The sequence below is a fragment of the Vigna umbellata genome, chromosome 10 (genome assembly GCF_029865625.1).
Source record: "Vigna umbellata cultivar VRB3 chromosome 10, Vumbellata_1.0, whole genome shotgun sequence".
Classification (NCBI taxonomy): Eukaryota; Viridiplantae; Streptophyta; class Magnoliopsida; order Fabales; family Fabaceae; genus Vigna; species Vigna umbellata.
This window is the reverse complement of record NC_142174.1, coordinates 11826794-11844346: the sequence shown is the minus strand read 5'-3', so window position 1 is coordinate 11844346 and position 17553 is coordinate 11826794. Positions and strand designations below refer to the sequence as shown.

Sequence of the window (17553 nt, the reverse complement as noted above, 5' to 3'; positions counted from 1 at the left end):
TCTGATACTTAGAGCTCTGATAACTAAATCTTGATTACAAGATTATTACAGCAAAGTCACTTGACTTGAGCGTCGAAGTGTCTTTTGCATACACCCTCCCCCGCGGCTTGGACAAGGAGAAGAGAGAAGACATTACAACTGGACATCGGAGCAGACAACTTTGAATGTTTTGAATTATGATTCTAAATCCTGCCGAAACACATATGTTTTTAGTTAGAAACGTACAAAATCTCAAATCGCACTATCATTGAACTCGTTTAACCTCCATTGACGACACAAAACCATGTGCAACGAGTAAAACTCCAATCATAATCAACCACAACCCATCATCGGACTTTCTGATTTGAAGAAAATGGTGATGAGATGATGATCTGAGTCAATCACTTTAAGCTCTACTTCGTGACAACTTATTCTATTTCTTAGATAAAATCTATGTCATCAGCAAAAAAAATCAAAATTGAACAAATTTAAAAAGAAAAGCAATTTAAACATAAAAAAAAACTTAAAACCACTTTAAATAAAAGTGACAAAAATAGATAACAAAATAGGTATTAAGTCTATATTTAATATGTTCTTTTACATATTAATTATAAATTAAAGAAAAATCGATATTTGTATTTTATTTTATATTTATTATGAGTGTATGTAAATACTTTTATATATATATATATATATATATATATATATATATATATATATATATATATATATATATATATATATATATATATATATTGTTTTTTCTATTTCTTTTAATTATTTTTCGTACTAATATATTTTCTTCCTTATTTATTTATTTATCTTCCATCATTAATGTTTGGCATCATTTGACTCGGGCATCTTTCATGCAAACAAGAGTTGACAACTCGAGTGCACAACACAACAGACCCATTTCACCTAACTCATATCATTAGATGCTTAATGGCTGACGAGAACAAGTCATAATCTTTATATTGAATTTAAATTTAACTATATTTTGGATTTAAATGTTTTATAATCAAGATATATAAAATAATACAATCCGACAGTTAATCAATTCATGTAGTCCATGTCTGATTTTTTAAAAAAACTATTTACAAATTTAAACCTTATATATGAAAAAGAAAATCACTTTACAACTTGCAACTCAATCATGTATATCTCCTTGTTTTAAAAAACAACTTAGATGGTATGACATAATTAATTTTTTTTTTCTGTAGAAAGCTAATATAAAATTGAGTCTTGTAATGTCTACTGTGAGTGAGACAATAATGGGTGCAGATTTCTCCAACTTTCCATTCAAGGAATCTCACTCTCTCTGTTTCGTTTAGTACAGATAAAAGAAAGTGAAAAAATTGAAAAAAATAAATAATAAAAAGATCTAACTTACAATTATAGGATAAAAACTCAGTTAATAAAAAGAATTGTTTGTATTAGAAAATAAACAAAGATCTAATTATCATATATTGAAAGACGGTGACCAGTACAATAAATTGAACAAACGGAATTTGGAAGACGAAAAATCTCGATCTCAAAAATTCGAAACAAAAATACTTTAATTTAAAAGAAATTAACTATTTCATTTGATTAATTTTAACCAAATTAAAATTTTCAAATTATTTTTAAATTGTTTAAAGTATTTGTTTCAAATATTTCAAACAGATATTCTATTTTAAGATATATTTTCAATCTTATAAAATTAAATTAATATAATAATTCAACATAATTCTTTTTAATTTTGTTTATATAATTCAGTTTAATATACATTATTGAGTTGAACTCATTATCACTCCGTGTAAACATGGTTATACTTTGGTACTGATTGTTAACAACAAAGTCACAGAGTCAGACGGAAAAGGTGGAGAGGAAGAGAAATTTATTGTGATTACTTTTTGATTACCAACTTTCCCACCAATTGATTATACATAGCACTGCACTAATTGTCTTCGATAGACAATTAAAGTACATAAAAAAATTAATAAAAATAGCATACTTCATCTTTAAGAAAAACCAAACGGTGACACTGCCACTTTTCATATATTTATAGGTGTTGAAGTTTTAACAAGTAATTATTGATGCATTTTTAAATTGGTAACTATGATTTGAAGAGAAAATTTGGTGGTTGCTCGTTCTAACACTTTTTTTTTTCTTTTTAAAAAGTGTTACTATGGACTTATAGCTGACCGAAAGATAAAAGTACAGAAGAGTCGTCCGACTGATAATATTTCAGGTCAATGAACCGATCGGCAAAATCAGTCCGATCGATGATACCTCTCAGGTCAGGAGTGTCTTTTGCAGGTATCCTTCCCCGCAGCTCGGACAAGAAGAGGAGAGAAGATAACACAACTGGACATCGAAACAGACAACTTTGAATGTTTTGGATTAGGGTTCTAAATCCTGCCGAAACAGAAAGTAATAATGAAAAAAAAAAAATTGAAGTTGGCAAGTACTCCTAACCTAAGCTGAAGGTGGCATGTAATAAAATGTTATATTAAAGAGTCACATGATAGATCCATCAAAAGGATGTGTATACATCAAGGTTAGGGTGCTTACGATTCAATTTATTGGCCTTTTCCTTTTCATTTATTCTACTTAAACCTTTTCATAATATCAACTTCCTTTTTTTTATTTGATTGGTGGAGAATGGAAGAAAATAAGAAAAATAATATATAAATAAGAGAAAAATAAATGAAAAAATATATTATTTTTTCTAGTATCTGTTAAGATCAATTATCATTTTGATGTATTCTTTGTTTTGGAATTTGAAATTCTTTTATAATTTTTTTTAAAATATAATAAAAAAAGAATAAATATTTAAATTATATTTAATTTTAACTCTAAACTATATGAAATTATTAATTGAGATAGAAATTTCTCATATATTCTTCTCTTAAGGAAGCTTTTTATTATACCAACCTTGGCAGCTCCAATAACTACTTCTTTGTAATTTTACTATTTATTTTCTGTCGTGATTATGTAAAGGTTACAAAGCACTCCAAAACCTGTTTATATGCCAAAAGAAAACGAATTGGAATGCTTAGTTCAAGCCAAAATTCTAGCCAACTATAATAAACTTATTAGGAACATGTGGACGAAATTCAACCTGATTAATTTATTGTTTATCATATCTACTCTGTGTTCAATATAACCAAATTCATGTTTTAAATTTACTATGACGTGCATGCACTTTTATGAGATTCGGGTCGACCTTTAGGATAATAGGTAACTTTCGAAAGAGAAACATAATAAAATAAAAAAGTAAAAAGATATTCTTTTATAAATTAACTTATTGTAATTTTTTTTATCAAAATGTAATAATGAGGAGTCCATTTAATATTTTTTTTTATTGAATGTCAATTATATATATAGTTTTCACTATATAATTAAGATATTTTTACGGAGGATTACATAATTATCTACATTCATTTAATTGTTTTCATTGAGTCTTCATAGATATTTTGTTGAGATTCATTCAACTAGTTATTGTAACTTATATAATTTGTATTATTCAGAAGATAAAAAATTATAACAAATTTAATAGAAAACATGTAAAGTTAATGTATAATTCTTTTATGAAACATATGAAAAATTATATGTATGATTTTTTATTTTTTAAAAAAAAATTTATATAACCACTGGATCAAAGAGAATTTGTTTTCATATATAAGTTCTTTGATAGTTCTCGTATGTTCGTTGGATTAAGTGAATATATATCAATAATATAACTTCTAAAATCCTGATTTTGCAGCTTGTGTTACCTCTCTTAAAGGTACTACGAAAGAATTAATATATTAGTAGTTTTTTTTTGTTTTTTTTTGCAGAATTTTTTATATACTGAAATTACGAGAGCTATTTTGCTATTGAGACTAACATTACGTGTTTGTTGAAAAGTAATTATATAGTGTTATGTAAAGTTTTGTTTGATTCTAAAATTCATCCTTGATATCTTAGAGAGATGAAGAAAATGTTGGAAATATACAATAAAATGAGTTTAAGTATTCTCATATTTTTCAGGAGGAAATAAGTTGACTTGTTTAAAATTAGAAAATAAAATTTGTTTTAAATGGTGTCATATTATATTATGTCATTGTTCTTAGATTTTTTTTTTCTTTGATTTGATTTGGAGTGTTTTTAGCTTTTTTTAAGGAAGATTACTATTTATTTTTTGTCCATGAGTATGTTTTTTGTTTTTATTTTTTATGAAATGTCAAATGATTTATGCGTTTGTCAATCTGGTTGAAATTTCATAATACATAATTATGTTTAACATGACATAAAAAAAACTAATTATAACTTTTGATAAATTTATTTTATGTTCGTAGAAATTCTTAGAGAAAAATTTCTTCATACATTATTAATAAATTATCCTACGTACTAAATGATACAAAAAATGTATTTTATTGTTACAACTAAAAAGGGAAAAATAACCTAGTTCTAGATTTATTTATTGCATATAATTTTTGTTTTAACTCAGATTATTATATATATATATATATATATATATATATATATATATATATATATATATATATATATATATATATATATATATATATATATATATATATATATATATATATGACATGATTTCCAGTCACGTAAATATTTTGAAAATAAAAAATACGTGTCATATTGAACATTTAAAATAAATTTAGGATTAAAATAAAGTAACTATTATTTATTTATAAACAAAATGACGGTTTTAGTTTCTGAAAGTGTGTAATGGTGTGACTTTAATCTCTAGAAAAAGTAAAGTTATGACTAACTTCTGAATGTAAAAAAGTAATCAATTTGGTTTTCTCCTTATTACAGTTCCGTCAAGATTAATGTCTGTGTATACATAACATTATTAGATGTACTTAGATACGTTGCTTATACAAGTGGATATACCAAATTGTTCTTTAGTCAGAAAGACAAATTTAGATTTTGAAGCAAAGAAAAAGATGATATTTCTAAACATATACATACCCAAATTGTGTACCAGCGACAAATTGAGGATAACTTCTTTTCATCGTAATATGCTTCATCATCACTATTGGATACAGACCTCAAATTTTCTAAATTATAATGTCTCTGTCACTTGAATGTTATTTCTTATCAGTACAAACAAGAAAATGTTTTCCTTGTAAATGACTGGCAAAAGGTTAACCAGAAAGCATTTAATTTTTAATCCTTTGTTCCTTAAGTTGTTAAATATTCTTCAAAAGATACCAAAGTCGTGGCTTGTAGAATGGTTCTATACTTCGATTAGGCATATTCCTTTTGTCTCTACTCTCAAACTTTCCACAGTAGTACTGTGCATTGATGATAGGCTTGAGAAAAGGAAGTTGGGAATTATTGCTTTGTAGCATGGGAAAAATAGAAGAAAAACAAAATTGTGGCCCCGAAACACACCAGTTCATTGTCCATTCCTCAATAACAAAATTAAATATTCAAAAATCTCAGTGTGTTTTTTACATTAAAACTTTCAAACCAAGAGCAGTGAGTTGTCTCACACGCAGCATAGATGCTCGATGATTTTACTGCGTTATATCAGTCTCCTTCGACCACATCCAATAGCTACAATTTCATTTTCATCCCATCAAACGGTTATGTTGCACATGCGGACCAAACAATTGTAGCAATCATCCACACTCTATCACAATCTACCGCTAATGAGGACACGTAGACGTGGCGATGACGAAAAGGTTGAGTAAGAGTGCAATTAGGGAAGTGGATTTGCAAAGGAAAAATTGAAAAGGATCAATCGTTTTACACATTTTTTCCCTTTGGGATGCTTACATGTAGCTCTGCCTTTGGGTCACCAATTCTTGAGCATCACCCATTTTATGCAGTGAGAAAAAAACACCAGAACATCCCATATTGGTTCCCACATAGCTTTCACAACACCTAGGTGGGACCCGAAATACCCCCAGTTTTCTGTGTCCCTTATTTGAGTGTTGTTTGGGATGCATCTTTTCTATTTGATATAATACTCAAGTAGTAAAAGGAGAGAGCTTTATTAATATATAAAGGTGGGTGTGGGATTTTTTAGTCGTCTCAACAAGAAGCTAGTGTTGGTGACACTTTCCATTGGCTAGTTTGAAGGTTTGTATTGGTTAGTAGCAAGTGCTATGGGGAGGCAGCCTTGCTGTGACAAACTTGGAGTGAAGAAAGGTCCATGGACTGCTGAGGAAGACAAAAAGCTGATAAGCTTCATTCTCACCAATGGCCAGTGCTGTTGGCGTGCTGTTCCCAAGCTTGCTGGTCTTCGCCGTTGTGGTAAGAGTTGTCGTCTTCGCTGGACTAATTATCTGAGGCCTGACTTGAAGAGAGGCCTCCTCACACAGGCAGAAGAACAGCTTGTCATTGATCTCCATGCCCGTCTTGGCAACAGGTTATTAATATTTCTTCTTTTTTCACTACCTCATCTTCAACCAACCACACTGCCTTCTATAAATTTCAACAATAAATATTATATGCTCCACTACCCTATCATCTCTACTGATATCCACGTAACACAGGTAACTACATTTTCAAAACGCCAAGAGGTATACTAATAACTTGTTGCTTTAGCTTGGTTTCTCCTTCAAACAAGTTTAAAGTCCTAGTCTTTACATGCATATATGTACAAGAAGGTACTTGCATTTGAAATCATGTTTTTAAAGCTGGATAACTTAAGCAAAGTGATTAAAGGTTTATTATTAGTATACAGACGTACAAGGAGGACACTGTAAAACTGCATGCGTGCGTGAAGTGTTTCTACAAGGTTACAAATTATTGTGTGTGATGTATTTATAATAATAGTTTATAGTTTATACTAAAAGTGCATAAAATTTAAAGTCATAAAAGCATGATAAATTGATAGCACGCAAAAGTCAATAAACTGAAGATGATTGTTGAGTAAAGAATAATGACGTATTCTTATAAGTTAGGAGATAATTCCTCACTTGAAGCTATCTATGCGGTTTGTTTGATATGGGTACTTACCTTTGGGACTAAGAAAGAGCCCTACAATGTTGGGACTTAACTTACGGAAGGGGTCATGAGTTTTGTTGGACATGCGAGTGATTGTTGTGGTTTGTCTGTCTCAGGTGGTCCAAGATTGCTGCCAGGTTACCAGGAAGAACAGACAACGAGATTAAGAATCACTGGAACACACACATCAAGAAAAAGCTCCTTAAGATGGGTATTGATCCTGTTACTCATGAACCTCTCAACAAAGAAGCCACATCACAGAATAGTTCTTTCCCTGCAGAGCATCTGTCACAAGTTGATAATATTAATATCCATCAGGTTAAGGAAAATGGTATGGCTCTCAACTCGGAAGAGAATTCCACCTCATCACCAGCTGAAAATTCTTCCGGGGAGGAATCCCTTTTGATGGATAGCATTTGCAGTGATGTGTCTTTGATGAACAGCATGTGGCTAGATGAAACTCCTCTTATGGACACGTTATGGGACAGTACGCCTAATTTAGAGAATGAAAACTTGCCAATGTGGGAGGACAATTGCCCTTGGTTGTTGGACTGCCAGGACTTTGGTATTCATGATTTTGATTTTAATTGTTCCAGCGAGATTGAATCAAATGCACTGCAAACTCTAGACTTGGACAGAAAAGAACTTTAGAATGCAGTCCATCTAGTAAAGTAAGTTATTCTTAAAATGGGAATAAATCCTCTGGTGTCCATGTCACGTTCAAATTTTGTGTTTATATCTTTCTTGATGAATGATAAGGTCTGCTTGATTATCTGTCAAGGATGTGATGCACAAAAGATTTGAACGTGAAACTCTTATGTTAAAGTTTGACACAAGAGGATTAAAAAAACACCATGGACTTAAACTTAGGTTCTTGGTGTTTAATTTTTATCTAGCTATTGTGTTGCATAGAACTCCTGGAAGGTGTACTGTACAAATGTTTTCTCTTATGAGGATAGTCACCAACCCAATCATACAAATGATTCCCAACATAATCCCCCAAATACCGCATTAAGTGGATTCATGTAAGTTGTAAATGATGTAATCTTTTGTGTATGGTAGGCACAAGAAAATGGAAGATGGCAAACAACTACTGGATTTTGTAATTGTGTATGTTATTGTACATAGATGTTCAGTCTGAAAATCCTGTTAAAATCTTCTTTTTTATTGTGCTTATAAATTCTGCAATAATTTTCTGATTTTCTGGTTTGTGTCAAAGAGAGATGAAAATGATGACTTTGGTTGACCATGGAATCCACGAGTGAGAAGAACATTTTTGGCATTGTAATTCTTAAGAAACATAAGGGTGGAGCGCATGTTTTGTCATGCAGATGAGTGCTTGAATGCTATCATATCCACCACAAGCTGACAAATGATAACATCACCCTCTCATTGTCGCCCACTCTTCCTCACCTTTTGCTATTTCATCACTTTCCTTTCTTTAATTATGCAGAAGGCAAATTACCTTTTCAGAAATACACCAAACTGTTTTCTAAAAGAAAAATGCCATCATTTTTTGTCAATAAAACTAATCAAAGGATTTTTATTGAAGATGTCAGCATTGGATAAAGAAATTGCACTTTGAAGAACATTTTGATTCATCGTGCATCTTGGAAGCTGGTAGCACTCCCATTAGCTTAACTGGTGAAGTACTTAGTGGAGTTAATCATTATAACATTTTAGAAAGCAAACAACACCATTAGGCCGATTCACTCCATAAAGTAACCACTTCTCAGGGATTTTTTTCTTTTCATTTGAAATTTTAGGTTATCTTCCAGGATTGTTCCAAAGCTCTGGAATTGGTAGAACTTTGAACACCTGTCCTATCCTATACTGTAGACATAAGCATTTATTTATGGGTTAAATATTTTTTAGTGAAAGTGAAATAAGAATTGTTGGGTGGGTTTGAATCACAACAAATTCTTAAATTCACAATAAATATAATAACTTATCTCTTTATCTCATACTTATATTTATAGATTTTGAGATGAGTTTATGAAATAGTTGTAATTAGGGTCCAATGTCTAATAAATAAGACTTAGATGTAAACTTGATTATAGGTTGTGCTTAAGATTCTTTAGAGTATGTAACCGCTCAGTCGTGTCATTCTCGTGGTTGGTCGATCATAGTGCGTACAAGAATACTGTATAATATATCAAACGCTATAAACAACTCAAATATAAAAAAACTTTAAATTAAAAAGAATATATATATATATATATATATATATATATATATATATTATTTTTTAAGTTTAAAAATCAAATTCTATCAAAATTTAAAACAAACAAGTTTATCAAATTAAAAACATATTTAATCTTTTATTTATTTATTCATTTTCTTAAAATTCTTGATTTTATAAATTATATATCAGATTCCAAATTAATCCAAGTTAAAAACATCTATTTAAGAGTATACAATTTCTACATGGAATCCAATTTCTTTCCAAACAAGTTTAAGTATCCTGTACGTCACTTATATTTTATTTAAATTGCATTGATAGTGTTATGAAATAATATAAGCTTGTTCCTTTAAAAAAGCCTTTTTAGAAACTAGTTTATTTTGATAAGTAAATCATGACAACATTTGTCACAACCACTTTTTATGTTAGGAAAAGATAGTTGTTGAATTTTGCCAAGATAATACATCGAATATTGATATTTTAGCATACAACTATATTTGAAGAGAGTGTTTTGTAACACATGGTGTACTCTATATCTTACTCAAATAGGATTTTCTACAGTCGATGTTACTTTGATCTCTACTATAATAAAATTCTTTTTTACATAAAAAGGATAAAGCTGAATTAATTGGTAAAGATAAACTAAATTGAAACTTTAAATAAAAGAAATAAAATTTAAAATACCACTTTAAATATTGAGCACACTTGCATGTGATAAGATAACATTTGTCTAGGCTTTTTGTGGTTTTTATAATCTTTTAAAAAGCTTATAACAAGTAATTCTTTAAATAGGGAATTAAACTTTTGAAAATTATTGCAACAAGAAAAATGTACGAGACTTATATTCTGTTTTCTTTAATAAAGATCAAACATATAAGTTATAAAGTTTTATCCTAATAGTAACAGGCTTTTAAATTACTTATTCCATTTTCATCTTCATCTTGCGTTAAATGAAATAATAAAAAATGGTAGAAAGTGGAACTAAAAGTAAATATCTAACAAAAAAAAGAATTATAAATTAATTATTCGAGTGTACAATAATCTGTATTTCTAAAAAATATGTATGCCAAAGCGCGAGCAAAAAATAAGTACATAATGTATGAAATGGAACAAAATGTTCATGTAATATGTGTTTAGAGTGGGAAAAATAAATAAATAAAAATGGGAAAATACATGATTATTTAACTTATTAAATTTTATTTTTATTAATTTTTAATTAATATTATACATTATATTAAGGATTGGATGGTATTATTTTGACAATGAATAAACTTTTATACATATTTTATATTTACTATTTTACTTTTTATTTATCTTTTTTTATAAATACAAAAGTTAATTTTTTTAATCATCAAAGTATTCTTGAATATAAATTGTCAACGGGTGGGAGTAATGTCAAAAAGAAAGACTTCAATCAAAGGGGAATTAGTATTTATTCATTTTTAAATAAATTAATTAGTCAAAGACAGAAAAAAAAATCATGCTTATTTAGTAAAAGTACTTAAAAAACTCAAACAAACTCATCTAATTTAAAAAACTAGTATAATAATTAAAAAAAAAATGTTGAACACTCTCAAAATATATCCTTTAATCATTAATCTAACTGTCTCCAAAAAATAAGCATTAATCTGAAAAACCTGATACTAGCATACCCTAAGATTTGAAAGATCTAGTGACAGGAAGAACGACAGTACAATTTCCTTAAACTAACAGCTCTGACATTATTTTCAGTTAACCAGGGACCAACAAACTCTGAAAATCCTGTGATTTCACCTTCATCCAAACACTCCCATTCCTACTCCTTTCATTCTTCCAACTGCCCCACTCTTCCAAGAGTTGTACACCAATATAGCCACTTTTTTTTTTTCCTTTCAATTCCTTCAACTCACCAACCCCAATTTCTCAAACCTAAGGCCTCTGAGCTCCCCCTGCTTTTGTGTTCTGAGCATTGAGATCCTCCGGGTAATTTATCTCCTTCACGAATTCAGCATCTTATCTTATCTTATCTATGTGCTTTATTGCCCCTTGGAACTTTTTTTTTGGCATATCTATTTACACCTAATTGTATTTCTTTTTTCCATTTTTCCACTTTCGATGTGAACGGATTTTGTCCATTTAGGCCAATATATTGTGATTTTTTACCTGTCGTGAGATCGAGTGTCTCCTTGTAATGAATCATGACATGAGTGTTAACCAAAAGACAAAGTTAATGATTTAATTTATTCCTTCAGGTTCTTGTGCAACCCTAGGTGATGCTGAATCTTTACAAGCTGATGCGAATTTATATTTTTCTGGTAGTTATTATTGTTGTTGTTATGAAACTCAAAGTTCATTTTTTTGTTTGCTGAGTTTATGTGATCCTGGATCACGTATAAGCTAAGTTGTATATAGCAAAGCTAGGGATCTTTCACATTTGACTGCTAGAATGCAAAGTATGTTGTGTTGTTGACGTGCTCATCCCCACCATTCCTCTCCTACCACCTTACTGGGAAGGATATATATGTAATCAATAACAGGTTGAGAGTATCTCGTCAAATCTGTTTCTTTGTTTCAAAATAGCAAAGATATCCTATAATCCAGTGCTTGAGAATGAAAAGTAGAGAACTGTCACTTTTGGAAATGTCAAATGGGAGGGAAAACGGGAATCAAATTTATCAGACGGGTTTGCTTGAGATTGAGCAATTTGGAATTTGGAACTGAAATTAGATACAAGACATTCACCTATCAGTGGAGGCACTTAATTCCAACACATTTGTTTAAGCAAGAAGACAATTGACATGCAATACTTGCACTTGTGATCAGTTAATTGTTGGAAATCCAAGTGTGACTTTAAGTATCACATTGAATAGAAATGAGAAAATGAATAAAAACCCATTAACTATTGTCTTAAGATTTTTGATTGAAAGTAGCGTTAATCCTTATGTGATTGGATTCGGTCTTATTGTTGTTTTTATGTTTTATGTCTTTCAAGTGAACTTCCTCTCTTGATAGATCTAATATTGATCTCTTAATTTGAACCAATCTTTAAAGCAGGCAAGCAGGTGGTTGTAAAACAATTGGATGTATTTTAATCTTCTTACTATTTGCTTGTTATAATGATTCTTTTCTCAATGTTGCTCTCTTCCTATAGTCTTCTTTATTCTTTACAGAACGAGGAAGCACACCGTAGATTTCTTCTTTTGTTTGACTATTGTAATTTTGGTTCCATTGTTTGTAGTACTGCTGAAAGTTATTATTGATTATCCTAGAGCAAGATGTAGTACTGCTGAAAGTTATTGTTGATTATACTAGAGCAAGATGAAGTTTGCTTGCGTCGTAGACAGATGTTATGGTTATCGTAAGATTCTGTTATGCTGTGTTTAATGCGTTAGATTACTTACTGATATTAATTTGGTTGTTACAATAAATCATACACCATTTTATTCACTACATCCATCTTGTTGGGCTTACTTAGTGGTGATTCGTCTTCAGTAATTTTTTAGTCCTTTCCCATGTTCATATTTTGAACTTATTTGAACATCACAAGATTTTACAACAATCTTATTGAGTCAATGTGCATTTTAAGATAATGGTCCGTGGAAGAGATGCCTGTTGGGAACACTGTGTCCTGGTTGACGCAACTAAACAAAAGGTCAGATGTAATTATTGTCAAAGGGAATTCAGTGGAGGTGTATACAGGATGAAATTTCACTTGGCTCAAATTAAAAACAAAGATATTGTTCCATGCACCGAAGTTCCAACTGATGTACGAGACCATATTCAAAGTATATTAAGTACACCCAAGAAACCAAAAACTCCCAAGAAACATAAGGCAGATCAAGCTGCTATTTCAAATGGTCAACAGAATAGTTCGTCTGCTAGTGGTGGATTGCACCATAGCCATGGGTATAGTGGACAGAATGGTATTGCTTGTCCATCTTTATTATTTCCACTTCCTTCGCCATGTGCCCAGCCAATAGTGGATGATGGTAAAATGCAAAAGCAGGATGATGCTGATAGAAAACTTGCCATATTTTTCTTCCAGAATTCTATTCCTTTAAGTGCTGCTAAATCCATGTATTATCAGGATATGGTGGACGCTATAGCTCAGTGTGGTGTCGGCTATAAAGCACCAACTTATGAGAAATTAAGGTCTACTCTTTTAGAAAAGGTGAAAGCTGATATTCACAATGATTATAAAAAATACAGGGATGAGTGGAAAGAAACAGGATGCACAGTCTTATGTGATAACTGGTCTGATGGTAGGATCGGATCACTTGCTGTGTTTTCTGTTGCATGCCCAAAAGGAACGTTGTTCTTGAAGTCGGTTGATGTTTCAGGTCATGAAGATGACAGTACTTACTTGTTTGAGCTTTTGGAGTCAGTTGTTCTGGAAGTTGGTTTAGAAAATGTTGTTCAGGTTATGACAGATGCCAGTGCTGGTTATGTTTGTGCTGGAAGGCTTCTCACAGCGAGGTATAGTTTTTTGTTTTGGTCTCCTTGTGTCGCTTATTGTATAGATAAGATGTTAGAGGATATTGGTAGACAAGATTGGGTTATCACAGTCCTGGAAGATGCAAAGACAATCACACAGTACATTTATAGTCATGCCTGGATTCTGAATATAATGAGAAAGTTTACAGGTGGAAAGGAATTGATCAGACCAAAAATTACTAGATTTGTCACTGATTTCCTTTCCTTGAGATCTATAGTGATGCAGGAGGATAATTTAAAGCACATGTTTTCTCATTCAGAATGGTTGTCTTCCATGTATAGCAGACGTCCAGATGCACAAGCCATTAAGTCATTGCTATATTCGGATAGATTTTGGAAGCATGCGCATGAAGCTGTGAGTGTTTCTGAGCCACTGGTTAAACTCCTAAGGATGGTTGATGGGGATATGCCTGCTATGGGTTATATATATGAAGGAATGGAGAGTGCAAAAGTTGTGATCAAGGCCTATTATAAGGGAGTCGAAGAGAAATACCTCCCAATCTGGGAAGTTATTGATCGAAGATGGAATATGAAACTTCATTCATCACTGCATGCTGCGGCTGCATTTCTTAACCCTTCGATTTCTTACAATCCAAACTTGAAGAAAGATTTGAGGATGAGGAATGGGTTTCAAGAAGCCATGCTCAGGTTGGCAACTACAGATAAAGATAAAATGGAAATTACCAAAGAACTTCCTACTTACATCAACGCCGAGGGTGCACTTGGGACTGAATTTGCTATTTTGGGAAGAACACTAAATGCCCCTGGTATGGCTCTTTGAAAGAATGTGTTGTTTTATATTTGAGATGACTTTCTGTTTCCTTTTCTCATTTGATCAAGCATCTTGCGTTTTTGGTCTTTTGACATGCTTTTGCTTATTTACTATTATGGATGTCCAGGGGACTGGTGGACTAGTTATGGTTATGAAATCCCAACGCTTCAGAAAGCTGCAATGAGGATACTTAGCCAACCTTGTAGTTCCCTTTGGTACAGGTGGAACTGGAGTACTTTCCAAAACATACATAACAAAAAACACAACAGGGTGAAGCTGGAAAAATTCAGTGATTTGGTTTTTGTGCATTGCAATCTTTGGTTAAAAACCATTTTCCGACGTAGGAAAGCAAAATCTGGGGCCGTTATCTATGATGAAATAGATTGTAGCTGCGAATGGCCCTCTGAGATAGAATGTTTGCCCCCACTTATGGATGATTCGTGGTTGGACGATCTTCCCCTTCAATGCAGAGGAAGTCCTTAGCACTGTGAGGCAAGGACAAATTTAAGCTAATCGTGTGGTATAATTCTCTACATTTGTATAATTATTCAAATTTGTTTATAGAAATGTACAGCTAATCTCTTTACCTTTACTTTCTTTGTATAATATAACTTCCAAAGCAGTTTATTTCTCATCCATTGTATTTTCTAATGTACTTGTATATATCTTTATTACCAACTATGAAGCGAATTTCTCTTGGCTCGGAATAATCAATATTCATCTATTTTGGTTTTGGTATTTAAACACCTAATTTCGTAAGTCAATAAAAATAAAAAATAAAATAAAAGAATAACAATTAATGGTGGGTAAAAAAAAATGTTAATATATATATATATATAATTTCAAACTTTAGTTTAGTCCAAGAACTCAAGAGTTTTATGCATATTTTCACTTTCTCTTTACTTTTCATATCTTTCACAAGACATATTACTAGAAAATAATTTTGAAATATTGGTATATTTTTTAATATGGTAATAATTTGAATAAATATTATGCCAATAATTGTAAGTAATATTTCTGATGATAATTAGAAATAATATTTTAGTATTATATAATAATTTGTTGCGTCAATATCTTTATAAAAGAGAAAGATATGATCCTAAAATTTGATCAAATTTCAGACCATAATTATAATCAATGTTTTATTTGATTTGATTATTTTTTGCAACCAAGACCATTTCTTTCTTATCTTGTTCATTATCAATTAATTCACAATTAAAGCAAAATTATCATAATATTACAATATGTGTATATAAATATACATCTATGATAAAAAAAAAAAAGAAGATTAGAAAAATTAGAGAGAGACAAAAAAAATAAAGACATAAAAAGTTTTTACATAAAAAGAGCTCTGTCAACTACCATTATTAAGGAAAAAATAGTTGAAGTATCGAAAGTTTGGGAAAGTATGATACCTCTACCCTTCTGTACAGTTTTTTGCTTAAATATTGGGTTTCGTTTACAAATGCAAATGCAATTAATACAATTATTTTTCCTTTGTGGACATGGTTTATACAATATACAAAAACTGACAATCAATGAGTAATCTGTGCCCTAAAACATGGCTACAGCTGGCAAACAGAAATACTAAGATAGTCTTTGGTTTAAAATATTTCTTCAAGGTAAAATTATAAAGTGCAGTCAAAATTACGTATGAAATTTATTTTTGAAACGTTAATTTTAGGATTTGTGGTTTAGTAGCCTAGTGGATACATGCGTTTATTCGTTTGGCTTCTATACATTCTCCTTTTCCTAACCTTAGGTACTTTTTCAAAATTCTGTGTATGTATTTATATTATGTCGTTTCACCTCTGATTAATACGGTTGCAGTTAGGTTTGTCTTACCATTTCCTGAATCGCAGTCATTTTTACTTAACTAGTGTATTTCATGGAAATCATTCTACTAGTCATAGTTGGATTTGCGGGATCTACTAGTCATAGTTGGATTTTCGGTTTAAGTTTTTTTCTTCATTTTACTTTTACGCACTTGTATATGCGTTTAGGTTTTGTTTTATACCTTTTTTTTTTCTTTCATTATGTTAACATATAATATTTAGTATACTTTTATTTTAATATTTTATATTTATATGTTTTGTAATTTTAATTTATATGTTATGTTTTTATGTTAAATAATATTTGATATGGTTTAGAGTATGTTTTGATTTGTTTGTTAATTATTTTTGAATTTGTTGTTTTTTTTATAATTTTAAGTTTTTTATATATTATTTATTATGTATATTTTTTTGTTTTATTTTATTTTATTTGTTTTTGAATTTGTAATTTTTATTAAATTACTTATTTAATTAAATGTTAATCATTAAACCATACTTTTTCATATATTATTAAATGAAGGGTAAGACTGTAAACTGGGAGGTGTAGAGTGAAACATGTGAGATGCAGGAAGAATCACTCGATTAAATATAACAAACTAACACGTTAGCCATTTCGGGATGATGTATTTTGTAACGAGTGATTCTCCCAACACCTCACATGTTTCACCCAACACCTCACATGTTTCACCCAACACCTCACATGTTTCACCCTGCACCTCCCAATTTATAGTTTTATCCTTCATTTAATAATATATGAAAAAGTACAATGATGGTTTATTGATTAATATTTAATTAAATAAGTAATTTAATAAAAATTATAAATTCAAAAACAAATTAAATTAAATTAAACAAAAAAATATACATAATAAATAATATAAAAAAAACTTAAAATTATAAAAAAAAACAAATTCAAAAATAATTAACAAACAAATCAAAACAAATCAAAACGTACTCTAAACCATATCAAATATTATTTAACATAAAAACATAACATATAAATTAAAATTACAAAACATATAAATATAAAATATTAAAACAAAAGTATACTAAACATTATATGTTAACATAATGAAAGAAAAAAAAAAGGTATAAAACAGAACCTAAACGCATACCCAAGTGCGTAAAAGTAAAATGAAGAAAAAAATTTAAACCGCAAATCCAACTATGACTAGTAGACCCCGCACCTCCAAGTGCGCTCCGTCCACTGTTCTGCCATGCACAAGCCGCAAATAAAGCACACAATAATAAGGTTGATGTGAAATGTGTGAGAAGAAGAACTAGCCCTGCTACTACATTTTACCACAACACCAACAGCACAAAGTCACCAAACCAGGGAGGAAGGAGGAGGGAACGACCAC

At 30.3% G+C, this 17553-nt stretch overlaps 2 protein-coding genes across 3 annotated transcripts; both read left to right on the top strand.

The window, feature by feature from the left end:
• The first annotated feature begins 5656 nt into the window (after positions 1-5656).
• On the top strand, positions 5657-8139 carry LOC124841661 (MYB-like transcription factor ODO1). Its single transcript, XM_047317973.2, has 2 exons — positions 5657-6355; positions 7053-8139. Exons 1-2 carry the CDS (start codon positions 6093-6095, stop codon positions 7585-7587), a joined length of 798 nt encoding a protein of 265 aa, XP_047173929.1. The 5' UTR covers positions 5657-6092; the 3' UTR covers positions 7588-8139.
• A 2623-nt stretch (positions 8140-10762) lies between these two features.
• On the top strand, positions 10763-14997 carry LOC124841647 (uncharacterized). 2 transcript variants are annotated; one of them, XM_047317960.2, is made up of 3 exons: positions 10763-11080; positions 12684-14358; positions 14491-14997. In XM_047317960.2, exons 2-3 carry the CDS (start codon positions 12687-12689, stop codon positions 14844-14846), a joined length of 2028 nt encoding a protein of 675 aa, XP_047173916.1. In that variant the 5' UTR covers positions 10763-11080; positions 12684-12686; the 3' UTR covers positions 14847-14997. The 2 variants fall into 2 exon arrangements, with proteins under 2 accessions (XP_047173916.1, XP_087957231.1); XM_088101105.1 differs by having other exon boundaries at positions 11350-14358.
• Positions 14998-17553: the final 2556 nt, after the last annotated feature.

Excerpts from the sequence above, each read along its gene's own strand:
- LOC124841661 (XM_047317973.2), top strand. The coding sequence starts at position 6,093 with ATGGGGAGGCAGCCTTGCTGTGACAAACTTGGAGTGAAGAAAGGTCCA. Across the intron at positions 6,356-7,052 it reads CATGCCCGTCTTGGCAACAG|GTGGTCCAAGATTGCTGCCA; the intron begins GTTATTAATATT and ends TGTCTGTCTCAG.
- LOC124841647 (XM_047317960.2), top strand. The coding sequence starts at position 12,687 with ATGGTCCGTGGAAGAGATGCCTGTTGGGAACACTGTGTCCTGGTTGAC. Across the intron at positions 14,359-14,490 it reads AAGAACACTAAATGCCCCTG|GGGACTGGTGGACTAGTTAT; the intron begins GTATGGCTCTTT and ends ATGGATGTCCAG.